The sequence below is a fragment of the Narcine bancroftii genome, chromosome 9, assembly GCF_036971445.1.
Source record: "Narcine bancroftii isolate sNarBan1 chromosome 9, sNarBan1.hap1, whole genome shotgun sequence".
NCBI lineage: Eukaryota > Metazoa > Chordata > Chondrichthyes > Torpediniformes > Narcinidae > Narcine > Narcine bancroftii.
In genome coordinates this window covers 106,857,736-106,885,337 of record NC_091477.1, presented here as the reverse complement: position 1 = coordinate 106,885,337, position 27,602 = coordinate 106,857,736, and the positions used below count along the sequence as shown (strand labels likewise).

At 37.9% G+C, this 27,602-nt stretch overlaps 1 protein-coding gene across 9 annotated transcripts in view; it reads left to right on the top strand.

The window, feature by feature from the left end:
* tnk2b (tyrosine kinase, non-receptor, 2b) overlaps window positions 1–27,602 on the top strand; it is a 192,678-nt gene that overhangs the window by 102,074 nt on the left and 63,002 nt on the right. For 8 of the 9 annotated variants that reach the window (XM_069897197.1, XM_069897195.1, XM_069897196.1 and 5 more), the window contains 2 exons: window positions 4,795–4,972; window positions 14,533–14,603. In XM_069897197.1, the coding sequence (XP_069753298.1) occupies window positions 4,810–4,972; window positions 14,533–14,603 (234 nt within the window). In that variant the 5' untranslated portion in view covers window positions 4,795–4,809. Of the gene's footprint in view, window positions 1–4,794; window positions 4,973–14,532; window positions 14,604–27,602 lie in introns of those variants that run through there. The other variant, XM_069897201.1, reaches the window with a different exon arrangement.

Here is a 27,602-nt window from a genome sequence, read left to right as displayed (position 1 = left end):
AGGCAGGACAGTAGGGTTGAAAGGAAGAATACATAGCCATGATTTGAATGTTGGGGCAGACTCATTGGGCAGAATGGTTCAATTCTGCTCTTATTTCTTGTGGACTTAAAATGCACATATCCAAAAATCACTAAACTAATTATGAAGGAAAGGAAAAAAAACTGATAGATATGTCCAAATCCCCAAAATTAGTTGATGACTTTATTTTTTTAATGGTGAAATATTCTCTTGGTTATTTAGTTTTATGTTCACTTTCAACATAGTTATTTTCTGTTTATGGAGTGAGTAAGACATTCATTGGTTGCCAACAGCAGTATTACTGTAGCAAACTATGGAGACATTGCAGTGTAGGGATATAGTACTTGGAGTACTTTAGAATAACGCTTGAAGATGCATTTCAACAGAGTGATGCATAGTATCTTATGGTTAAATTGTGCTGAATTCATTAGTAAATCTTTTAATTTGGCATATAAATAGTAAATAATATAATTTTTTTTCTATAGTTGTGTCTTCAATAAAGCAATTCATCTGGTTTAGATGCAAATTTCTTATTATTTATTAGAGGCACTTCCGAAAAGGAAGAAAATTAAAATTCTGAGTGACCTATCTTTTGGCTCTTTCTTTGGCTTCGATAGTGATTCCCTTCTGGCAACAAGAGAATGTGTGGCCTTTAAGGGGAGGGAAAAATAACTTTCAGAAAATATTTAAAGCAAAAGAAAACACACTGAAATGTCTTATATCATTTGTGCCAACACCAATAAATGAAAAAATGTGTTAGTCATAACTTTGGCTCGTTATCCACAGTGGAACCTTTTTAACTGCAGCAGACTTGATGGGCACGGATTTAATATCCTGGGTTCAGAGTTCTCTGCACATGGGGAGCTTCAAAGCAAGTTGTGAACTTGGGATATGTTCAGTGAAAGCTCTTAGTCTTTTGAACTTAATCTGTGCATTAAAATAATTAAATTTAGAATGTGTACATCAAGTTTCAAGATTCCATTTATTGTGTTTATACATTAGCTGGTATCAAGTTAAGATGACGTGCATGTCTGGAATGTCCCTGTGGGCAAGTGGTTATATTCAGTTGGATAAGAAATGGTTTGGATTTGGTAAAAATTAGTTTGAATAAATGCTTGCACAAATATTGCTTTGAAACTACAGCCTCATATAACAAATTTATTTTGGATTGTGATCACCATATTGCAAGTGAATAAATAGAAAATTCATAAGTTTGTTTTTGCTGGGTGCCATTAAATTGAGTCAAAAAACAATTTTGATGGATTCAAGTGAGGAAAATGTGGGTTTTAAGAAAGAGGTTTGCTTTGTTTTTCATTGCTGTTGACTTGCGGGAGGAGTAGTTGATAACATTTGTTCAAAATTACATTGTGGTGTTCTATGGATGACAGCATGAGAATAGCTTATTGAATCATATTGCCATTAGAGATGTGGACTTGACAAATTCAACAATTTAGTAGTTTCTTGTTGGATTCATTGTGCTGGAAGAGAAATTACTAAGTAGAATTGTATCACCAGAGGAGTTGCCTTCAAATTTAAAGGAATAATAGTGGGGAAATTGGGAAATAAATTTGTAAAGCAAGATATGATGTCACAGTTAGGCTTTTTACAGAGAAATTCTGCAAAATTGCCATAAGGAAGACCTGGCATTAAGCCAGCTTTCGTCGTTTTCCCTGAACTGAACAAAGTGGCATAATGCCAGGTTAGTGTGTCTTTTTACACAGCAAGCCGACATTCCAGAGGAAAAGAGGTGGGACATATAACACAACAGCATTGGCGTCTAGTGTCACGTATAACATACTGTATTTGACGGCATGTTAGACCCACTTTTTTTAACCAAAAAATGGCTCAAAAATAATCCCCCAGTCTTGTATGTGGTGGAAATTAGGGTGTTAATGGTGAGTAACGCCAACAGTGATCAACAATGCTGGCTCACTAGCATCACCGCTGTCCATCGTTGTGGGCTGCTGGTTGGCTGTCAGGGGGAGTGGGGCAGTGGGATCAATGTGGGGGCTGGTAGCATGCAATTGAGATACTCTCCTGACAGCCCATTGTCAGTCCCCGCACTGGTCATTGTTGTGTTAAGAAAGTGTCAGGTTCAAGAGAGACAAGTCTGGACACAAGGGTTTGCGATCAAATGTAACTTTTATGAACACAATTACTAGAAGAGCGTGTGAAAATCGAAGCAGGAATAAAAGACATACGCGCACAATTTATGAAAGAGCATGGGAAAATCTACTCCAAGTATTGATCTATGGCAGCGGATTTCAAACTTTTTTTCCCACTCACATACCACCTTTAAGTAATCCCTGTCCTATAGGTGCTTTGTGATTAGTAAGGGATTACTTAAGGTGGTATGTGAGTGGGGGGGAAAGGTTGAGAACCACTGCTCTAGACCCAATTGGTTTTGAAACATTTTGCTTGAGAAAAAATGTTATTGGCCCATTTCCTTTGGAGTTATGAAACCATCCACATAACAAGTCAAAAACAGTGGTTTTCAAACTTTTCCTTTCCACTCACATACCACCTTAAGTAATTTCTTACTAATCACTGCTATTTATCGTTGGGGGGAGCATGTCGTTTGGCTTCAGACTGTTCAAACTGAGGACAAACCCACAGACCAGCTTGCTCACAACACGTGACTAGAAAAACTTGGGGATAGCTGAGAGCAGGGCGGTAGCATCAGTGTCTTTTATCACAATGTCACTCCCTAACATTAATCTCCTCGCCCTCAATATCTAAAGGTCTGTCATTGACTGTCTTGAATACATTCAGTAACTGAGCTTTCACACCCTCCAGACTTGGTACCTTTTGGTACATACTTTTTACCTTATTCATGAATGATCAAGCTCTATTTTGAAAAACAAACAGCCACTCCACATCTGTCCTGTCAAAACCATCTCTCATTCTCCTCCCAGCAATACATCACTGCTTCACTCACCTAACAAAATGATGAGTCTAGTAGAGGATGCATCACTATTTGACCACCATCTTATTTAATTTAATCTTGAGCTCAAGCCATTTCATCTACAGCTGATTTCCTGTATCTGCATTTATGGGAGCATACATAGACATCCGAGATAGGCTAAACCCCAAGCGCCTGCCTAGTGAACTACTCGCTGTCAGCCAGATCGACTGTGCCTTTTATCTTTACTTTATAATTGCAGCTCAATCTGGTAGACCTAATGTCAAATCAGTGATGTACTGGAAATGATACCTTTCTGGGTTGAAGCTTGACCCAGCCACACTTTGTGATTGCCCTCACCCTCTCCATGAGTGGCCCATAGCAACAGAGAGTAGGCAGCACGCCACCAGGAGAGAGCGGGGCAGTGGTATTATTATTAAAAAGATTTTTCCTGTTGTACCACTTGCATGTTTTGTCCAAGTTTTAAATGCTTCCACATAAATACAGAAAAAAAATGGTACACCAACACATCCATTCCCAGCATAGCGCCGGAATGGTGGATCGCCCCTTTTACACAGGACGGGGTTCCAGTGCTATTACTGACTCTGCTGCCAGAAAAATGCCAGAAATGGAGAGACCTTCCCCCTCCCCTCCCAATTCTGCGTCGGTCCCTTTTACACCAAAGGAATAGTGGAAAAAATTTTGCAGATGTCCCAGAATGAAGTGGCTGTGTAAAAAGCACTAGTGTGATCAAGTGCAAGGGCTGATTCAGTCTTGAGCTGTGTTTCCATTCTCAGATCAGAGAAAATGACATGCAACTTTTGCCTCCACAGATGTTGCTTGACCAGCTGGATTGTTCTAAAATTCTGAGGGGTTTTTTCTTACAGATCCAGTATCTACAGTCTGTTTTGGTTTTCTTACTACTACTTGGTAGTAAGTGATGTACCCATTTTGAAGAAGCTTTCCTCCTTTCCTCCTTTCTACAAAAAGATATCTCATTGTTCATCCACTGTAGTTTCTGCTGCTCTTCTGCTTCAGAGTGATGCCCTCTCCAGACTCATTAGCCCAGCCACGGTCCTTTCTCAGCGCATATGCTTAATACAATGACATTCATTCTTCTTCCCTCTCTGTTCTCAAGCAGGGTCTCAATCCAGAATGTTGACCTGTACCTTGTTGCCTCCACAGATGCTGCTTGATTTACTAAGTTCTTCCTGTGTTCTGTTTGTTGCTTCTCATTTTTGCATCTGTATTCTATTTTGTCTTCTAAAGAACATACCTATCTGTCTTTTGTTCAAATGTTCCTCTCTCATGCATTAAAAAGACTAAAACAATTAATGATACCACAAAGCACAGATACTGGTTTGTTAATTTATTTTTGGAAACAGCATTCTTCACTTCTGGAACGTGAGTTCCAAGTAAGTTCCACATCTCCCGTGAAGTGAATCAGGCTGGTCTGCCTTATATTACTACAAGAAAAATAGACTGCTTGGAAAAGAATTCTATTAATTGGAGCAACTAGTAATTTCCCTTGAACACTGAACTAGAATTGGAGTTGCATTTGTGGAGTGAGATAAATTGCTCCTAGGGTTTCAAGGTGTCTTAATCAGCCTAATCAGTGCCAGTACCACAATGTAGACCAGTTCCAACAGCCTTTCAAAATTATCCACAACATGAACACAGTGGGGATGGCACAGTTGTATGATACAGCACTCCTTCTTTATGTTTCCACTTACAATGCAGCTTGCTAATTCAGTATCCTTAGGTCATAAATGTTTATTGTATTTTTCTCTGAGTATTGCAGTCATTTTTCTCTGGAAGTTTTTCTTAATTTCTGTTTCAGGCAGGATTTTGAATTTTGTGCACGTTTCTTGCAGAAGCTCAGTGGGAGCATGCAGTCAGATGAGGGAACAGAGTGGCTTCTTGAACTCCTCACTGAGGTGCAATTGCAACAATACTTCCTTCGCATCCGGGATGATCTCAATGTTACCCGGCTCTCCCACTTTGACTATGTGAAAAATGAGGATCTTGAAAAAATTGGAATGGGCCGTCCTGGTAAGGACTAAATTTTGCATTAATTTTACATTTTTAGCAATGCCAAAAAATCTCAGGGATTGAAAGTTTAAAGAGAAACTGTATCCTGTATCTGAGGCATAAAGATTTGAAAAATGCAGAAAGAGTTAGAATAAAACATTGTTGATGTTATGAAACACTTCAGGCCACAAATCCACTCCACCTCTAATGCTACCAACTTCCACTTGACTCTTTCTGCTGAAGCCCTCATTTTGGCTTTAATATGTCCATACTTAAATGTTCCAATGCTCCTAGCTGGTATGTCTCATCCTAAACTACTCTTCATATCCTAACTCATCATTGTCACATTATGCTCATTTAGTTCTAATCCTGTCTATGTAATATCTAGTTGTGGATCAAATTTTAAAAATACTAGAAATGCTATAGAATTCTTCCTTATTATTTCCATATTTCATTATATAAAAAGAGCATATTTCACTATAACATGTCTATTCCCAATGACAGAATCATCTCATTTCCCCCATTAACTGTTTTCTGAATTTATTCCTAGCATTCCCATTAATACCACCCAAATTGTAGCACAAGGAGCAATTTACACTTACCAACCAACAATCCTTGGGATTTTGCAGGAAACTAGAATATCTGAGGAAAACGTTTGCAGCTAAGATGTGCCAACTCCACACAAGCAGCACTGGAGGTCAGGTTTGATACTGTTCACCAGAGCTACGAGGCTACAGGTCCAACAGCTATGCCACTATGTCAACAATTGGGGCCTCTTTCACTTTCCTTTCCCAACCATGGAAGCTCTTCCTGTCCTAAATACCTGAGACAGCTTTGCATTCGACCTTATTTATCCCAGATTTCATTCACACTACCATTGACCACTATGGTACATGTGGCTTCCTGTGCCTTAGAGTCTAGAAATATTAATGGGCTTTGTCTCTCCGTTACTTCTCTCTTTTTAAAATGCTCTCTTTTTAACCACTATCATACATTTAAAAAATGGGCCTGTGCCAGAACCAGGAAAGGTGTGGATATAAGACAGGTGATCAACTTTGTGAATATTTGGAGAAAGGATTGCTGGAGATACTTTGGAAGCTGGGGAGAGTTCTTGCAGAATCAGGATTTTTTTTTCAGTGAGACGAATCATGGTTGCTTTCTCTCATCTAAGCTCAAAAGAAATCTCATAGCTTAGGGTTGTGAATTAAACTGGAATCTCCATGAATTGTTACATGATAAATTTACTGAGCCAACAGGCGACATGGGTTCTACCTGGTAGAGCAGCTCAAACAGTAAAATGTAATTTTTTCATATTTTTGAAATATTTAAAATTAAATCAGTTTAATAAAATTGGGATTCTGCCATTTTTCTGATGCTGCTCAAACACTTTGCATTTCCTACAGTTTTTTTCAGGTTGATGCATAAATTTTGGAATTTTTCAAGTTACAGATCGTTAGTCATATGATTTCTGCAATAGAAAACTTTGGTATGTGGTGATAACATAAAACTCTGTCAAACAGCATGAAGTTGATTTGATTGATATAAAAATAAATCCAACCATGTGGGTTGTTCCAGTTGCTATTTGCATTATATTTGTCCATATATTAATGGTTGTTTGGAAATCAAGTGATAAATAAGGACCAATTAATCAACATATTTTAAATAATCCGAGCCTTTTTAAATCATGAACTGTCCAAAAGATTCCAGGGAGAGTTTTTTTGACTATTTTGTAAAAGAAATTATTCTTTTGACTTTAGTTGTTGAAGCTCAATGTACCATGAATGATCTGACTATCCAGGTAAAACATTACGTGAGAATGTACAAAAGAAATTTTCGTCTAGAAAACTTGTTCCAAGACTAATTTTAGTAATTCCTTATGAATTGATTTTAGATTTCTGTATCTTGCAAATTAGATAAAGTTGTATTTGCAACCTGAGGAGAAGGAAGGACCAAAATTGTTGGGTCTTTCATAGAATAAAATGGGTCGTGGTTGCTTGAAAGATTTTGTAATGCAATTTATGGATTTGGTGGTGGTACATGTTCAGTTAATATCTTTTTTTTAAAAATCTGCCAAAGTGAACAATTCACATTTTCCCATTTGTACACTGTTCTTGAAATCTTTGCTAACACTTTTAGTCTTCCTATTTCCCATATTGGCCTCCTCCTCATCACAACTTACTTTTCTACTTAATTTTTAAGTCGTCAGTAAATTTACCAACCATACCTTTAATGCTTTCATTCAATGATAATCATAAAAACAAAAAGGCTTTGGGATGATTATTGTGTGAAACCTGAAAGTATACAGATGCTGAGATTGTAGCTCTCCAGCGCATGACGTCCTGTTTTGCGGAAACTGCCAAAATGTTTGGCCTGGAAGTCAGCCTGAAGAAAACTGAGGTCCTCCATCAGCCAGCTCCCCACCATGACCACCAGCCTCCCCACATCTCCATCGGGCACACTGAACTCAAAACAGTCAACCAGTTTACCTACCTCGGCTGCACCATTTCATCTGATGCAAGGATCGACAAAGAGATAGACAACAGACTCGCCAAGGCAAATAGCGCCTTTGGAAGACTACACAAAAGAGTCTGGAAAAACAACCACCTGAAGAAACACACAAAGATCAGCGTGTACAGATCCATTGTCATACCCACGCTCCTGTTCGGCTCAGAATCATGGGTCCTCTACCGGCATCACCTACGGCTCCTAGAACGCTTCCATCAGCGCTGTCTCCGCTCCATCCTCAACATTCATTGGAATAACTTCATCACCAACATCGAAGTACTCGAGCTGGCAGAGTCCACAAGCATCGAATCCATGCTGCTGAAGACCCAACTGCGCTGGGTGGGTCACGTCTCCAGAATGGAGGACCATCGCCTTCCCAAGATCATGTTCTATGGCGAGCTCTCCACTGGCCACTGAGACAGAGGTGCACCAAAGAAGAGGTACAAGGACTGCTTAAAGAAATCTCTTGGTGCCTGCCACATTGACCACCGCCAGTGGGCTGATCTCGCCTCCAACCGTGCATCTTAGCGCCTCACAGTTCGGCGGGCAGCAACCTCCTTTGAAGAAGACCGCAGAGCCCACCTCACTGACAAAAGACAAAGGAGGAAAAACCCAACACCCAACTCCAACCAACCAATTTTCACTTGCAAACTGCTGCAACCATGCCTGCCTGTCCCGCATCGGACTTGTCAGTCACCAACGAGCCTGCAGCAGTCGTGGACATACCCCTCCATAAATCTTCGTCCGCAAAGCCAAGCCAAAGAAAAAAGTAAAAATGCATAGAAATGCTGGACGAACTAAGCCAGTCTCGCAGCATCCATAGGAGGAAAAGATATATTACCAATGTTTTAAGCCTGGACCCTTCATCAAGGTGTGAGTAAAAAAAAGAGACTATTAAAAGATTGGGGAAAAGGGAAGAACGGGAGAGGAAAGAATAGTTAAAAGGTATTAATTGGATATGATAAGAGGGCAGGAGATTGGAAAGGTGAAAATAAATTGGGGATATTGTTGTTTTTGGCTCTTTGAAAGGAAAATGAGAGAGAGGAAATGAGTCATAGGAAAAGATGGGGAGGGGTGTGGCTGGGGTAAGTCCTAATGGAAACAGGAGAAGTTAATGTTAATGCCTCCGGTTGGAGGTGTCATTCCTTTAATTTCAGACTGGCTGTGCATGAGACCATGGACAGACATGGAAGCAAGGGAATGGGGCGGGGAAATAAAATGGGTGGTCACTATGTTATGTCTATGTTATTGTGGCATGATTGGGATTATTATTGACAAAGTGCGTCTGGCTTTTTGCACAGCAAGTCGGCATTTCATGAGCTAAAGAGATGGAATGTGTAACTTAACAGTGTCGGCGTCTAGTGTCAGGTATAACATACCATATTTGGCTCAAAGATAGTTCCCCAGTCTTCTATGCAAGGTTGAAATTAGGGTAATAATGGTGAGTAACACTGACAGTAATGCTGTTGGTCCCCACACTGTGTTGAAAAAGTGTCAGGTAATGGCCACCTTAGGTAATCCCTTACTAATCTCCGCTATCTATCGTTCGGAGCTGGTGGTGAAGTGTCGGGGGGTTGCGGTTATTGGAGACAAATGGAGACAGCTGAGAATGGGAGCTGGTCTTTTATTACAATGCCACTCCCTAACACTAATCTCCTCTCCCTTAATATCTGAAGGTCTGTCATTGACTGTCTTGAATATGTTTAGTACCTGGGCATTCACACCCTCCTTCTATAGAGTTCCAGACTCAGTACCGTTCGGTACATATTTTTTATCTTATTGATGAATGATCAAGTCCTATTTTGAAAGACCAACAGCCACCCCACTTCTGACTTGTCATGAATTATGTACTTACGAATTGAATCATTTCTCATTCGCATCCCACCAACACATCAGTGCTTCACTCACCTAAGAAATCGGTGAGTTTAGTAGAGGATGCATCACTATTTGACCACCAACTTATTTCATTTCATCTCCATCTCCAGCTCCAGCTAGTTTGCCTATAGCTCATTTCAGACTTCTGCATTTATGGGAGCATATATTGACATCCGAGATGGGCTAAACCCCAAGTGCTTGCCTAGTGAACTACTTGCTGTCAGCCAGATCGACTCTGTCTTTTACCTTTACTGTATAATTGCAGCTCAATTTGGCAGACCTAGTGTCGTCAAATCAGTGTCCCAGCACACTTGGTGATTGCCCTAACCCCTCTCCATGGGTAGCCTACAGCAAGAAAGCAGGCAGTGGGTCGCCAGGAGAGAGCAGGACAGCGGTATTATTAAAAAGATTTTTCCTGTTATCCTACTTGCATTTTTTGTCCAAGTTTTAAAGGCTTACCCATAAATACACTAAAAAAAAATTGCAGTACACATACGCATTCTTACCCAAGTTGGTCCCAGAATGCCAGATGTTCCTTTTACACTACCAGAGTTCTGGGAATTTTACTAGGTCCATTGCCAGAAAAAAGCCTGGACTGGAATACTGGAATGACCCCCGCACCCCCACCCACCCCCCCCCCCCCCCCCCCCCCCCCACACACACACACACACACAATTCCGTCTCAGTCCTTTTTACACAGCAGGCATTTTGGGAAGAAGGACCAAATGTCCTGGAACAAAACGGCTGTGTAAAAAGCATAACTGTTACAATGTGGAAAACTTTCTAAATGCATCCTTTTCACAAAAACTGAGATTTATTGCTCAATAATCAACAATGCACTTGAACAACACATTGTCCAGTAACCTACTGCAATTTGCAAGAGGTTTGGTCCTCATTATAGTGCTGGTCTAAGCATGAACCAAAGAGCTGAATTCAAGAGTTGAGAGTGATTTTTTTTTTCTTATTGTGAAGGTAGCATTGACTGTCTTGAATATGTTTATTACCTGGACATTCACACCCTCCTTCTGTAGAGTTCCAGACGCAGTACTGTTTGGTACATATTTTTTATCTTATTGATGAATGATCAAGTCCTATTGTGACAATGTGGCTATGATAAATTTTATGTCAATGAATATCCAGTGAAACACTTCAATGTTGACTGCAGGAATTGTTGGGAATACTGTCAGAGGTTTAATAATCTTCAGTTGTTTTATCAATGAATTTCCTTCCAATAACTTCAGAGGTGCAAATGTTTGCTCATAATTACACAATGTTGAATTCTGCTTGCAACTCAATTCCATGGAAAGTGACACAGTCCATGCATACATGCAGTAAGACTGTGACAATAACTAAATTGTAAGAAATATTTATGACTCTAGAGTACCAGACTTTGATCATTTCCCACTTGATAAAAATTAGTTTCCGATGGCATTCAGCGTCGTTACCATTGTACCTTCATTCCTTATCACTGTGGTGATCATTAATCAGGAACTTTGCCGTTCCATACTAGCTGCATGGACTTGGCCACAATAGTAGTTTAGAGCTGGGGAAATCCAGTGTCAAGGACACACTTCTTGATACCAAAGCTTTTCTATTACTTGCAAGGCTTAAGCCATGGACTTCTCTCCACTTGCCTCAACAATTTCAGCTTCAACAGTACTAAAAAAATCTTGACACCGTCCATTTCATTTGGAGCCCATCATCCATCCTAAACATTCATTCGCTTCACCATTGACCCTCAGTGGTACAACCAGTGTACCATCCAGAAAGTGTGTGGCATCTTCCAGATCTTTGAAGCCTATTATACTAGCAGCATCCCATTCTGACATGGAAATGCATCTCCAATCTTTCTGGAGTATCTTTATTGAAAGGACATCAGTGAATTAAAGAAGATGGCTCACCAATTCATTTGCAAATGCAATTGGAGATGAGCAATAAATGTAAATACTGCTAGCAGTACCCAGATCCAGAAAAAAATACATTTTGTGACTTTCACTATAGAAGAAATGGACGATTTTGGGAATACTGAATTGGATCTGTGCAGAGAGAAACAATGTTAAAGTTTCAGGTTAAAGGCCATTTGTCAGAGTTGTGAAGAAAACAAAAGAAGCAAGCTAAGTTGCAGGGGGTGGGGAGAGGAAGCACATGGGTAAAATGGGTAAAATCCAGGAGATCATGAGGATAAAAAATAGGTTGAATGGAAGCACTTAGTTAAGACATAATAAACAAAAGAATGAAGGAAAGAAGACTTGCCCGACAGATCAGACTGGAAATGTCCTCTTCTTGGTAAAAGAAAAAGTTTTTTAAAAAGGGGGAAACATGAGCACTTCATTCCAGGAAGGAGGTGAAAGCAATGGAGAGGGTGCAGAGGAGATTTACCAGGATGATATCTGAATTGGAAAATGAGCCTTATGAGGTGGTTAGCAGAGCTGGGATTTTTCTCTTTGGAGTAAAGAAGGGTGAGGGGAAACCTAATAGAAGTCTGCAAGATTATGAGAGGCATATGTACAAAGTGAAGGGAAGGAAGTATAGGGAAGACATCAGATGTAAGTTTTTTTTACACAGTGTAGTGGGTGTCTGAAATGCCTTGCCAGGGATGGTGGTGGAGGCTGAAACATTAGGGGTATTTAAGAGACTCTTAGACAGGTACATGGAGGGAAGAAAAATAGAGGGATACAACACTAAAAGTATTGCTCTAGAAGGGAAGAAGTGTGAGTGAATCACTGGCTTAGTACTTTTTTTTTAAAGGAATATATGGTTTGGCACAACATTGAGGGCTGAAGGGTCTGTACTATACTGTAATGTTCTATGTTCTAAGATAGCCAAGCTAATATCATTAATGGATGATTGATATTGAGAAGCACAACAAGTCAGCTGTAGTTGTAGAATTCAGTTTTATATCCATGAGGTTGCAATGTACTGAAATGAAAGAAGAGATGCTGTCCTTTAACCTTGTGTTGGCACTCATTTTAAAAGTGTAGGTTTTAAAAGTACAGGAGTCCACGGACCAGAAGGTCAGAGTTGGAGTGGAATAGAGAATTTAAGTAGCAGTTCTTCAGGAAGTTTAAAGTCGTCCTTGCCGACTGAATGCAGGAGCTCCATAAAGTTGTAACTCTTGTTTTCAGTGTTTAGACGGCCACTTTGTGAACAGTAAACAGAAGTAGTGTAAGTGAATCACTGGTTTATTAGGAAAGATGTTGAGAAGAAAAGGGTTGAAAGTGTTGCTTCATCTGTGGTTGCAAGGAAAATGCCTGAAAAAGCAGAGTGGTTGATGGGAATGGAAGAGTGGACGGAGTCTTGAAGGGTATGGTTACTGCAAGGAAGGGGAGAAGAGGAGAAGAATGGTGAGAAGGGTGATAGAATATCTCGACGGGGGGAGAAATTTACGAGAACGATCTGTTCAAAGCAGTAAAGTGGCAGGTGAGGAGTTGGGAAACTATATCCTTGTTCTATCCCAGAGGAGAGGGTTTGAGAGCCAAGGCATGGGAAATGGATTTGGTGAGGTCAAGAGCTTTGATAACAAAGATAGAGGGAAAGTCACTATTCAGGAAGAAGTAGATATTTCAAAGCCACCTCTATGGAAAACCTCACCATTGGAGCAAATATAATAGAAATACTTTCAAAGTATGTTAAAAGTCTCTGATTCGTTTTTTTAAGCGCATTTCTTGTGTAGGTGAAGTGAACAAAATGTGGGCAAAATTTGATCCCTCTGGAAGGTAAGTAGGTCAGATGGACTTTGATTGTTGCTCACTGACGATGGCATTTGCAGTTACCTATTTTATTCCTTACATTTATTGTCACATGTACCAAGTTGCAGTGATTGTTTTGCAAGTGGTCAACGCCTCATACATAATATAAGTAAGGCACTATGCTAAAATACAGAGAGAGATCAATTGGTATGGATCAATTGCAACACAATTTTGCTATTTTGGCATTCTGATAACCTTGGGAAATCTGGTGGATACCTGTGAATCATTTTTCTGATGGGAGGTGGTAGGGGATGGGGGGGGGGGAGTTGATGAAGAGAGAGTGTTGCTGTGGTGGGAGTGTGGCCAGACTGTCTGTAAATTGCTATTTTCCACATTGTTTCAATTGTACAATCTGAATTCACTTCAGAATTGAATCAAACTCCATGATTTACTGTCTGATACTGTTTGATAACTCCATGTATGAATTTATTAATCTGTTTGGGTAGATGGGAATTTTATAACTTTGAAAACTAATTCCGTAATGTTAGTAATATCCTCAGATTATCAGTCAAGTACAGTTATCTGGAGTTCAAGAAACCAGTAACCTCAAGCAACCAGCAAAAAAAAATCAAGGAAAATAAATAATTTTTAAAAATTAAAATAAATAATTTTTAAAAATAGTTAAAAATTGTAAAAGTAAACATTCACTGAAGTAATGCATACACCTTCGATGTTCACTGAAGTAATGCATACACCTTCGATGGTGTAAATATTCAGCCAGCACAGTGTTTTGGTCTTAGCAGCTGTTTGAATAAAGTTGTGTGAAACCTCAAAGGTGTCGCCCAGGATGAAGAACTGGTTGATGTTGCTTTAAGAGAAAGTGTCTCCTTATCCCTGCTTAATAAGAGTCTTTATCTTTCTTAGTATATTATCAGGAATATTAGTAAGCTTTATATGTAAACTCAGGGGAGGGGGGTTAATTATGATGTTATTGTTTGTCTTTTGGGCAGCTCCATGGAGGGGAGCGATGGTTAAATGTTTTCAAAGAATGTGACTGAAATTAAGTAAAATGCTTCAAGGTATATGTATTCATGAATATGAAATTTGTTCAGTGCAAGGGCGGTATATTTTTATCTTTTAAATTGTTTATTCTTAAGGCAGATGTTTTAGGCATTGTAAGAGTGAGTCTCAAGCAACCATAAAACACACTTATCTGGCATCTGCCACTCTCCGTAGGTGCCAGATATCAAGGGTTTTTACTGTACATTGTAAGAATAAAAGTAAACATACGACAAATTAGGTAAAAATTGCTGGAAGAGAAGTTTGGAATTGCAGTTGACAGTTGATTACTTATGTGAAAAAATGTGGTAGTTAAACACAATTTTAATATTATTGCATCCAAACTGGTGGGTTAGCAGTTCTAATAATTTGCATCTGTGCTTATGTCACCAGTAAACATTTTGTGGCTTTTATTGAACAATTCACTAGTAAGTAATGTTTGTGTGTCTGCAGGTCAGAGGAGGCTATGGGAAGCTGTAAAACGTAGGAGGGCCATTTGCAAACGCAGATCCTGGATGAGCAAAGTATGTCTGTGACTTTGATATATTTATAATTGTTTTATCTGCTAAGAAATGAGTTTTTAGTTCAATCTCTTAAAAACACAATTATTTTTGGATTTTGTTTTCCCTGTTGATGCTAATTTTGCAGTGTCTGGTGTTATTTTGGATTATCAAAGCTCTCTTCTTAATCCGTTGAATTTCAAAGCCAGCTTAGACATCAAATTCCACAAAATTCAAGACCTCATTGACCTCCAAAAGATGAATAATCTTCATTTCCAACTCCTGTATATCCAAACTTTGCTGCCCATACTACTTAAGTTTGCTCCATGCTTTATATTGATTTTTGTACAGTAACTGAAATAATTAAGGTGGGTTCTCTGTATATTATTACATTTAGTAGGGAAATAGGGAAATCATCTCATGGTCTAATTCAGAATTATAGATTTTAAATTAATGCCTGAGTTTTGGAATCACTCCATTATGTCCATATGAATAGAAAGAAAGGAATCAATTTCATTATCCTCTGATGACTTGCTTCATACATTTAGAATTGAGCTATAAATGTGGCCATGCTTTGGCCTTGCTTTGCTCGTAGAAGCTGTTTGAATAAAGTTGTGTTTGAATAAAATAGTATCACTCAGGATGAAGAGCTGGTTGATGCTGCTCGCCATTGGGATTTCTCAAAGTGTGTCCTTATCCCTGCTTAATAAGAATTGCTCCAATCAAAGGCTTTATCTGTAAATTTGGGGAAAGGGGGATTAATTATCTGTAATGTTATTGTTCATCTTTTGCGTGGTTTCATGGAGGGGAAAGAATCTGCAGATGCAGTGATGGTTCAGTGTTTCCAAGAATGTGACTGAAAATAAAGTAAAACACTAAGGTTTATATATTAATGCAAATAAAGTTTGTTCAGTGTAAATACACATAGTATTTTTGCTTTTAAACTATTTATTCTTAATGAAGGTGCATTATTTTGGCATTGTAAGACCATATCTTAAGCAACCAGAAAATACACTTATCTGGCATCTACCAATCCCCATAGGTGCCAATTACCTTGGGTTTTACTATATTTAACTCCATTACAAAGTTAAACATTAGTTAGTAGATAAGCATTGGTATATTCAGCCAATCGAAAGAAGTAATCTTTTTATCTCAGAAAGTGCTCTTCTCAATGAGACTGTCTAAAGGAAGAGCAGTTTCAAAATGTTAAAGATTTTTGTCTCTGAGACACAACCTCTGAGCTATGTCAAGCTCAAACTTTGTTTAATAGATACAAGAGTTTGCGGAAGCTGTAATTTGGAGCAAAAAGCAACCTATTGGAGGAACTCAGTGGGTTAGGCAATATCTGTGGAGGCAAATAGATGGTCTGTTTTGGGTTGAGACCCTGCATTGGCTCTGAGTGTATACAGGGAAGTGTAAAAGGGAAGGCCAGAATTCACCATCTGATTGGATCAGTATTGCCTCTATAGTTTTGAAACAATAGCAATAAGATTAAACTGCAAACAAGTTTTCCTGAACAGCCTTTTGTGTCACTCAGTGTTTTGGAGTGCAGTTTGGAGACTGATAGCACAGAAATCTCTACTTCTAATCAATGGATAATAGAGTTACATTTTCAGTTCCAGTCATTGTTTTTGTGTGAGTTTTACTCTTAAGTGTTGTGTCGCATTTGACCATAACAATAAAGTACATTTGTTTCGTGGGGAAGAAATATTAGCCAAATGAAAATAAGATACACTTGTGTGCAAGATGTTTGTGCTTTGTACCAAGCTATTATCTACTGTTACTTCCTGTGATGCATTGAAATCTATGATTACTTTTTTACTATGTTGTTTGGTCCAGAATTTACATAAACCTTTTGGTTAAATTCTGTTCCTTTCTGTCCCTGTGCCAGGATTACAAGCAAACAGGAAATCCAGGATTAAGAATCTTCTAAAATTACAACTTTATAATGCCATTTTTGGCAGCAGTGGCTAGTGTAATCAGCAGCTCAAGGTCCTGGTACCAATCAATCAACAAATCGCAATTTCTCTGTGTTGAAATCTACACTCGCTTTTATCCTTCAGGATGAACGCAGGTCCCAGGAATTCTTGGAGCGGAACAAATATAAATACTGTAAAGTGCCTCCTATATAGAGCATCATTATTTTTAACGGGGATTAAATCTTTTGATCCTCCATTTTGTAATTATAGAAAGCTAATGGATAGCTAAGCCTCAGTGGAATGGAAATTTAACTATTTCAATGATTGGAATAGATAGCCCTCTTCTATATTCCTTGGTTGCTGTTGAGTTCCTGGCACAATTCATTTAAAATAACAATAGAGTTAGTATATCATTGAAATATACTTAACATTCTGAAAGTAAGAATATTGTAATCAAGGGGAAGTTGGAAAATGCTAAGATACAGTATAAAGCATTTTAAAGCAAAATAATTGCGATTGTTTTTTTTCCCAGAGATATTTCCACTTAGTGATGGGAGTTTTAATATTTTTATTTTTTAAATTGTTATTTGGAATGAATATTTTGCTTTGTGGAGGTTGTTAGTATGATTTTAAAACTATAAAGAAGGGATGGTCTCAATGGGGATGAAATTTAACTTGGTAGGGTTTGCACAGCAGGTGGATTGTACATCCTGCCAGACTGTTTCATTGGCTTGGAAAAAGGTGATAACTCTACCTCCTATTATGCTCTTGGCAAAACTGAATTTTATCTATTTGTCTAGTATTACTTGCAATATTTTACCTACATTTTGATCAGTCAACAGCCTATTGACAACAAGCTAACAACACTTTTTTTGTTGCTGAACGATTAGTTATTTTCAAATTTGTTCACCACGTTCTTGTATTCTTTTCATCCCTTTACCTTCATCTGATTGTCGATTATAATCATTCAACTCTTCTATATCAGTTCTAAATCTCTTGATTTTTGAGTTCAGTGAATTACTCTGTTATTTTGTGGAGCATCCCATTCACATCATCCCAAAACGACCAGTTGAAAAGGAAATGTAAAGTAAATGATCATGTGTTAAATATAATATTGTTTTAACAAGACTACCTATGGGCACTGAATTACCTACCTCATTCTGATGAACAAAATGCAACATTGGAAAAATAGTAGCTAAGATTAAATTTGTTGTATTTCTGTAATTGTATACTATGCATGTTTAAATTGGAACACAAGAAGTAGAAACAGGATAGGCCATTTGGCTCCTCATGCCAGCTCTTATTCTAAAAGATCATGGATGTTCTTTTACCTTAACAGCACTTTTGTGCACTCATCCCATTTTCTTTAGTATCTAAAAGTTATTGATCTATCTAAAGTACTTCACTGCCATCTTGTGTATAGAATTCCAAAGGTTCATACCTTTATGCTTACCAAATGTCCAGCCTCTCATGTCAAGTCTGTGACTGCCCCCTCCCACTCAGTTCTCGACATAGCGGCAATGGGAAAATTCAATTCTTCAACTACATTGTAAGTAATGTAATGAAATAAAATCAAGAGTTATTCCATTCAGCTGCTAAAGATTGCTTTCCCATTCACCAATATCTTGCTGATCACCTCAAAATTATTGACTGATTTGGTTTAACTGATGTGCCTAAACGTCAGCATCTCCAATCTCTCAATATTCAGTTTGATAGATTGTCCAATCACTCAACACATTAAGTGTTTATGATATTCTCACACTTTTCACTGTCGAGTTCCACCTGCCATATTATGGCCCACACCCACATTTCATCTATATCAACTTTTTAAAAATATTATTTAAAAAAATTTCCATACATGTAATTGATTGATCATTATACAATAAAATAATTGTTTAAATTGAAGAAATGTTCATGCCCTCCCATTCCCAACCACTTACCTCTCCTCCCCCTCGTAAAGAATAATGTATATGTATATAAAGAATTATAGTAAGTATAAAAAGAGTAAGAAAGTGTAGTATCGTGGATTGCTCAGAGCCTTCTGCACCCCCCCGCACCCCCCAACACATTGGAACTCAAATTTTATATGATCATTTTCATTTTAAGGAAGAAGGTTAACACAGGTCTTCAGAGGCTGGAAGAACATTTCTACATACTTACACTTAAAATTTGAGTACATGGGCTCCAAATTTGCAAAAAATAGAGGATATTTATTTCTTAAATTATATGTATTTTTCTCTAAAGGAATATAGCTTTGAATTCCATCTTCCCATATTTAAATACGAGTCCGATTTCCAAGTCACTGCAATACATTTCCTTGGTACTGTCGATGCTATTTTAATGAATTTCATTTGATATAGGGACAATTTTAATTTGGATCTTGTTCCTTCTGTATTTCCCAGTAGAAAAAAATCTGGGTTTAATAGAAATGCTGTACCTGTAACTTGTTCTAAGAACTTTTATAAATCCATCCAAGAAGGTTTTACCTTAGAACATGACCAAGTTGAATGCAATAAAGTGACTTTCGCTTCACTACACCTAAAACATTGATCTGGTATATATGATTTCATTCAGTTTGTTCCATTAAATTTTTGTGGTGTTAAATATAACTGATGTAAAAAAAAACACTGAACTAATCTATATCTTACATTAATAGTATTTATCATACCATCTTGACAGAGATCTAACCAGCTTTGCTTATCAATTATAATATTCAGATCCAACTCCCATTTCTCTGTCTAGATTTATGCACTCCCTGTTTAATAGTTCTTTTTTGCAATAAAAATATATTGAAGAAGTAATTTTTTGGTATTTCCTCTCCTAATAAATGTTTACACCTCACTACAAATAGATAACCACATTTCTAAACCTACCTTTTTCCTTAAATGTGCTCTCATTTGGAAATAACAGAACAAAGTGTTGCTAGGTATTTCATATTTATTCCTCAATTGTTCAGATGACATCAATTTACCTTGTTCATAACAACCTTCAATATTTTAATACCCTTACAAAATCAGATAATTAAAAATTGGTCATCCTTTGGAAAAAGGTACAAGCTGATATTTGAATCAAGGGCATCTTAGGCAATCTATTTCCTTTTATTTCAATTTCATCTTTTATCCCAAACAGTAATTAAGTGTTTCAACAATTATGTCTCTTTTTATAAACAAATTTCTCTGCTAATGTCTCTCCTATTTTATCTAACTCTATTTTGACCCATGCCTGTTTTTCTACTCCTTCAAAGAGAGAGGTAAGGAATCTCATTTGAGCTTCTTGGTAATAATTCTTAAAATTAGGAAGTTGTAAGCCTCCCAATTTATATTTCCACATTAATCTTTCTATAGAAATGCTTAACATTTTAACTTTCCAAAGAAACTTCCTTACATAATTATTTAATTCTTGAAAAAAAAACTTTTGTGGCAATAATATAGGTAACGTTTAAAAAAGATACTGAATTCTTGGAAATACTTTAATCTTTATACATTTAACCCATCCTATTAATGTTACAGGTAAAGTCATCCATTTTAAAAAATCTACTTCAACTTTTTTAGTAATGGAAAATAATTCAATTTATATAGATATTTTTAGGTTATTGTCTACATGAATCCCTAATATTTAATCTCATCTTTTGGCTATTTAAATGGGTAATTTTTTGACAATGACTATAATCTTCTTCTGTAAGAAGCATAATTTCACTTTTATCTCAATTTATTTTTTACCCAGAAATCTTAACATATTCATCCAAATTGAAGAGTAATTTCCACAAGAAAGTCTCAGGTTCTGTGAAGTAGACTAAAACATCACCTGTAAATGAACTAATTTGTGCTCTTGTTGACCAACCTTAAATCCCTTAATTTCCAAATTGCTCCAGATTACTTCTGCTAGTGGCTCCATAGCTAATATAAACAAGGCTGGGGATATCATTAACTGTTGAGATCAAGCAGACAATGACCATTAGTTACTACTTTAGCTTTGTGATCCTTCTATAAAGCCTTAATCCAATTTATAAAAATTTGACCAAATTTGTCTCGAACCTTAAATAAAAAATCCTATTCCAATCGAGCAAAAGCTTTTTCTGCATCTAAGGCCACAGCAACTCTTAATTTTTTTTTGTGACAAATGTATAATACTAACTAATCTAGCCATATTATCTGCTGATTGACTCTTTTCAACAAATCCTGTCTTGTTCATATTTATTAATTTTGGTAAATATTTAGTCATCTTATTTGCCTGTATTTTAGCATTCAATAATGAAATAGATCAATATGATAAAGGCTTCAAAGGCTCACAGTCTTTTATGGATATCACGGTAATTATTGTTGTTGAAAATGATTCTGGGAGAACATGGGTTCTTGATGGCTTGATCAGGCATTTCCATAAAAAGTGGGATCAATAAATCTTTAAATTCTTTCTAGCATTCAGGTGGAAAACCAGTGCTTTATTACTTTGTACTCAACTAATTGCTTTTTTTTTTACTTCTAGTGGTATAATATTAGCATTTAATTCTGCTTGTTCTAACAAGCTCAGTCTAGGTAGGTATATCAGAGATAAATATCTACCTATTTTGTTTTCATCTTTTAAAGGCACTGAGCTATATAATTTAGAATTAAATTTCTTAAACAGTTCATTTATTTCAATGTTTATAACTAACAACATTTAAATTATTTTTAATTACATTAATCGTTCTTGATACATGCTCCACTTTCAATTGTCATGCGAGTACTTTGTGGTCTTTCACCTAACTCTTAATACCTCTGTTTAATTCTTGTAATTGCTTTTTTCATTTTATATGTTTGTAGTTTATATTATTGAAGTTTTTTATTGATTAGCTTTCTTTGTTTATCCTCAGAGCTTCTCTTTTGAAGGTCTTCATCTAAAACCATTATTGTTCTAATCAATATACCTCTTTCATATATTCTTTTTTTTAATTTTAGAAGTAAAACATAATTTGGCCTCTCAGATATGCCTTCAAAGCATCCCATATTACAAATTTATAATTCACAGAGTTTAAGTTTGTATCATAAAATAACTGTATTTGAGTTCTAATAAAATCCCAGAAATCTGATTTTTTAAAAAATAATGAATTCAATTGCCATCTTTATCTAGCATTACAATCATCACTAATAAAGGCAAATGATCAGACAGAATTCTCACTTTATATTCTCCATCCAATGTCCTACCCTAGAGTTGTTCTGAAATTAAAGAGATCAATTCTGGAATAAGAGCCATGTCTACTTGATTAAAAAGAATAATCTCTTTTTCTATGATGTATTCTTTTCCAAGCATTTATTAGGTTCAAGTCTCTCATTAGTACCAATTTGGCTATTGCTGCTTTAGCTCTTAATACTCCCCTAATAGTTCTATATAAGATTGGATCTAAAGAAAAAGTCTCCTCCTATCAAAATATTCTCATGTGCCTCTGCTAAGTTCAAAAAAAGTTTCATCATCCACATTTGGTGCATAAAGATTTAGAAGAGTCCACAATTCTGAATATATTTGCAGTGTATCATCATGTATCTCCCTGCAGGGTCTGTTACTATGTTTTTTATTTTAATTGAAAGATTTTTTTCACACCAAAATTGCCACTCCTCTTGCCTTGGAATTAAACGGTGAATTTGCCATATATCCAATCCAGTCTCTTTATAACTTTAGATGTTCTTTCTCAATTAAGTGAGTTCCTTGCAGAAAAGCCAAGTCTGCTCCCATTTTCTTAATATATGCTAACACTTTCTTTTTACAGTACTATTTAACCATTAACATTAAATTTATAAATTTCAGTGTATTTCTCATCCTAATAGTCCACTCGTTCCTCCGCTCCTGCCTGTGGCCCCTTCTCCCTCAATGTTCTTATTGAATATCTAATGTATCGGCACACATCTCCCGGGCAATCCAGATTAAGAAAACAGATACACTTTTAGAGCATAGATATTAGTGTATGTATGTCGTACATACATACATACATGAAAAAAAAGCCGCAGTAGATGTTGGTTAATTAAAGCCCAACACTAATTCCTTATATTTTATGGATTGCGACCGAAGTCACAGTTACCCACACGATTCAGTAAGAGTTAGAAATCCATCTCTTCCCCTACCCCCTTGGTACTTAAATCTTAAGCATTTAGTATATACAAAAAAAAGAAAAATTAAAAAAAATTGAAGAATAATTCAATAATTTTCAAAAATCAACAAAGGAAAAATAAGGAGAAAACATTAAAAAGGCAAATGGTATGTTGGCCTTCATATCAAGAGGGTTTGAGTAGAGGAACAAGGATACCTTACTGCAGCTGTACAGGGCCTTGGTGAGACCCCACCTGGAGTATTGTGTGCAGTTTTGGTCGCCTTATCTGAGGAAGGATGTTCTTGCAATGGAGGGAGTGCAAAGGTGATTCACCAGGCTGATACCTGGAATGGCAGGAATAACTTATGAGGAAAGATTGCACAAATTGGGATTGTACTCGCTGGAGTTTAGAAGATTGAGAGGGGATCTCATAGAGACCTATAAAATTCTGGCAGGACTGGACAAAATGGATGCAGATGGGATGTTTCCAATGATGGGAAAATCCAGAACCCGGGGCCATGGTTTGAGGATAATAGGCAAACCATTTAGGACCGAGATGAGGAGGAATTTCTATACCCAGAGGGTGGTGAATCTGTGGAATTCATTGCCACAGAGGGCAGTAGAAGCAGGTTCATTAAATATATTTAAGAGGGAATTAGATCTATTTCTTCAGTATAAGGGTATTAAAGGTTGTGGAGAGAAGGCGGGGTCGGGGTACCGAACTTTAAGATCAGCCATGATCTCGTTGAATGGCGGAGCAGGCTCGAAGGGTCGAATGACCTACTCCTGCTCCTATCTTCTATGTTTCTATGTAACATTTAAACTAACCACTTTTTATATACTGTCAAATAATATTAATCCATTAAAACATCAATAGCTATTGTACTATTACTTCTTCATTCCTTTTGGATTATTGGGAGATTTTGCACAAATTCTTCTGCCTGAGCAAAGCTCGAGCAAAAACATATTTTCACCCCCATGCAAGAAAATCTTCAAAGTTGCTAGACGGCGCGGTACAAATCCGTATCCCTTTCCCTAAAGAATCTTCTTAAATGGGTTGAATTCTCTGCTTTTTAATAAGTCAGCACTTATACCGGTGTAAAGTAAAATTTTACCCCCTGCAAACTCAAGTGGACCTTTCCTTGTTCTTGCCCCTTCTGCTGCTAAAGTCAGAATCTTCTCTCTGTCTTGCTAACAAATAAACTTGATTAATACAGAGCGTGGTTTCTGATTCGGAAGTGGCTTTGGTCTGAGAGCTCTGTGTGTTCTTTCGATCTCCATCGGGTGCTCAGAGTTCGCCTGACCCAATATTTCAGGGATCCATTTTGCAAAGAAAGCATTTGGATCTTACTCTTCCACTCCTTCTTTAAGATTGACTATTTTAATGTTATTTCTTCTACTAAAATTTTTCAGTGTGCCCATGTTTTGCTGAAGCTTCTGGTTTTCCATAACTAAGGTGGAATCTTCCACTCTCGTAACTCTGTCATCCATTTGTTGGATTTCTCCCGGTGCTTTCTTCGTTTTCCCATCTGGTTTATCAATTTTTCTTTTCAGCTTATTAACCACATCCACATTATTTCTCCTTTCACTTCCCATTTCATGAAATTCTTTGATTAATAAATTGATGCTGGTTATATCCTTTTCTTTTACTTTTAAAAGTTTTACTTTCTTTTAATATCTCCTAGAAGCTGAGCTTCCTCTTCATTTTCATCCTCTTTACTGCTGGTCTGTTGGGAGCAAGACTCCTCTTCCTCTTCCAACAGTGTTTCAGTAGGCCCTGGTTTTTTGCGCGTGTGCGATGCGCTTCTGGGTTCTTCTCCGACGCCTTCTCCCTGACCCTTCAGGGAGTGACGTCAGCAGAAGTCCTGTCGCCAGGTCATTCACCCAGGGAATAGCTTGAACGTTAGCTCCCTGCTTCTGACTCACAACAGGCCTCTGATCTTTCTTGGACTTCTCGATGCATTGGGCTCCAGGTAAGCCAGCAGCTACTTTATCTTTCTTTGGAGGCATTTTGAAAGTATTTTAGAAGTGCTTAAATATATTTTTTTAATTGTTTAATAGTTTAAAGCATTTCTTAGTGTGCACTTTTTTACTAATTCACCAGGAGGGTCAGGCTCCTACATGCTAATCCTAAGGAATAACGTGACGTTCCCCATCGATATCAACTTGACGCCTCTTTGCATCTTTATCACTGTTTGTGTTGCAACTTGGTTTTCTGCTCTGTTTGCTTCCTTTGGACAAATTGATGATGTTGCTTGCAAATTCTTTGGACCCAAACTCTATTCCCAGTGGTACCAAACAAATTGCAACCTGCCAACTGGCAAGGAGCTTTTTTTTCTTTATCCTTTGTTTTCCCATCTGTTGATCAACACTCATTTTATGCTTGGATGTTCGGTCACCAACCTGTGTCGGACCTCATTTTAAAACCTCTGAAAGTCAATGGACAGTATTGACTCATTCCTTTTCATCAGCGCATCTAGGTAAAATTCAAAGAACTGTGATGGATTTGTGAAATATGATTTCCTTTTATAAATTAATTTTGACTTCTCAATCATGTTATTGTTTTCAAAGTGGCTTAGTATCAAATACTGCATTTGATGGCATACAAGACCCACTTTTTCCCCCCGATAAATGATTCAAAAATATCCCCTGGATCTTGTAGGCAAAGTTGAAATTAGGTGATAATGGTGAGTAATTCCAACAGTGATCATCTTTGCTGCGTGGCTCACTAGTATCACTGCTATTTATGATTGGGTGCTGGTGGTAGGCTGTTGGGGGGAGTGGGACAATGGGATCAGTGTGGGCGCTGGTGGCAGGCTGTCGGGAGACTCTCCTGGTGGCCCGCTGTCTATCCTCGCACTGGTCCCACTCTCTCCTGGCAAGCTGCTGTTGGTCCCCGCAGTGGTCCTGCTGCCCCGTCACCAGTTCCTACACTGGTCCCACTGCTTGGCTTTCCCCCGACAGCCTGCCACCAGTCCCCATGCTGATCTCACTGCCCCGTTTTTTGTCTTCCCCTCCCTGGGAGAGAGCGGGGCAGTGGGACCAGCGCGAGGACCGACAATGGGCTGTCAGTAGAGAGTGGGGCAGTGGGACCAGTGTGGGGACTGACATCGGGTCACCGGGTGAGAACGGGGAAGCGGGACCAACGCAGGGACCAACAGTGGCCCACTGGGAGAGAGAAGGGGAGTGGGACCAGTGCAGGGACGGACATCGTGCCGCTGGAAGAGAGAAGGGACCAACAGCAGCAGTTTGTTTTTATAAAATATTTTCTGTTATAGCTAAGATGCTTTAGTTTTCTCTTGTAAATTACATCAATATTATTAAAAAAAAAATTTTTTCCTGTTGTTCTAGATGCATGTTTTGTCCAAGTTTTTTTTCTGCTATATTGTAGCTACATATTTCAATAATATTAAATGCTTACCCGTAAATGTGCTAAAATATGGAGACTGTAGTGATTAAGAAAGAGGTAGTACTGGAGCTTTTGAAACATATAAAGGTGGATAAGCCTCCAGGTCCTGACAGGATTTTCCCCAGGACCTTGAGAGAAGTTAGTGAGGAAATAGCGGAGGCTCTGGCAATGATTTTTCAAATGTCATTAGAGACGGGTATCGTGCCAGAGGATTGGCGTGCTGCACATGTGGTTTATTTGTTTAAAAATGGTTCGAGGAGCAAGCCTAGCAATTATTGGCCTGTAAGTTTGACATCTGTGGTAGGTAAATTGATGGAAAGCATTCTTAGAGATAGTATATATAAGTATATGGAGAAACAGGGTCCGATCAGGGACACTCAACACGAATTTGTGCATGGAAGGTCGTGTTTGACCAATCATGTTGAATTTTTTGAAGAGGTGACTAGGAATGTTGATGAGGATAGAGCAAGTGGATGTTGTTTATATGGACTTCAGTTAGGCCTTCGATAAGGTTCCGCATGGGAGGTTAGTTAAGAAGGCTAAGTCCTTGGGTATTAATTTGGAGATAATCATAGATTCAATAGTGGCTGGAAAGAAGGTGCCAGAGAGTAGTAGTAGATAATTGTTTGTCAGAATGGAGGCTGGTGACAATCGGTATTGGGACCATTGCTGTTTGTCATATATATTAATGATCTGGAGGATAGGGTGGTAAATTGGATTAGTAAATATGCAGATGATACTAAAATAGGGGGAATTGTGGATGATGAAAAGGGTTTTCAAAGATTGCAGAGGGATTTAAACTGCTTAGAGGAGTGGGCAGAAAGATGGCAGATGGAGTTTAATGCTGATAAGTGTGAGGTGCTTCATTTTGGAAAGAATAATCAAAGCAAAAAATAAGTGGTAAATGGGAGGGTGTTGAAGAAAGCAGTGGAGCTGAAAGATCTAGGAATAACGGTGCATTGTTCCCTGAAGGTAGGAGCGCATGTGGATAGGGTGGTGAAGAAGGCCTTTAGTATGCTTGCCTATAAAAATCAGTGCATAGAATATAGGAGTTGGGAAGTAATGATGAAACTGTACAAGACATTGGTGAGGCCAAATTTAGAGAACTGTGTGCAGTTCTGGTCACCGATTTATAGAAAGGATATTAACAAGATAGAGAGAGTGCAGAGAAGATTTACAAAAATGTTGCCTGGGTTTCAGCATCTGGAATACAAGGAAAGATTGAGCAAATTAGGTCTTTATTCCTTGGAAACATAGAAGGAGGGGATTTGATAGAGGTGTTTAAGATAATGAGAAGGATAGATAGAGTTGATGTGAAAAGGCTTTTCCCATTGAGAGTAGGAGAGATGGATACAAGATACAAGATGGAGAGTTGATGGGCAATGGTTTAGAAGTAACATGAGGGGGAACTTCTTTACTCAGAGAGTGGTTACTGTGTGGAATGGGCTTCCAGGAAAGGTGGTGGAGGCAGGGTCAATTTTGTCATTTAAGAAAGAGTTGGATAAGTATATGGATGGGAGGGGGATGGAGGGATATGGACAGAGTGCTGGTAAGTGGGATTAGAAGAGGGTACTTGGATCAGTGAGGACTAGAAGGGCCAATTGGCCTGTTTCCGTGCTGTAATTGTTATATGGTTA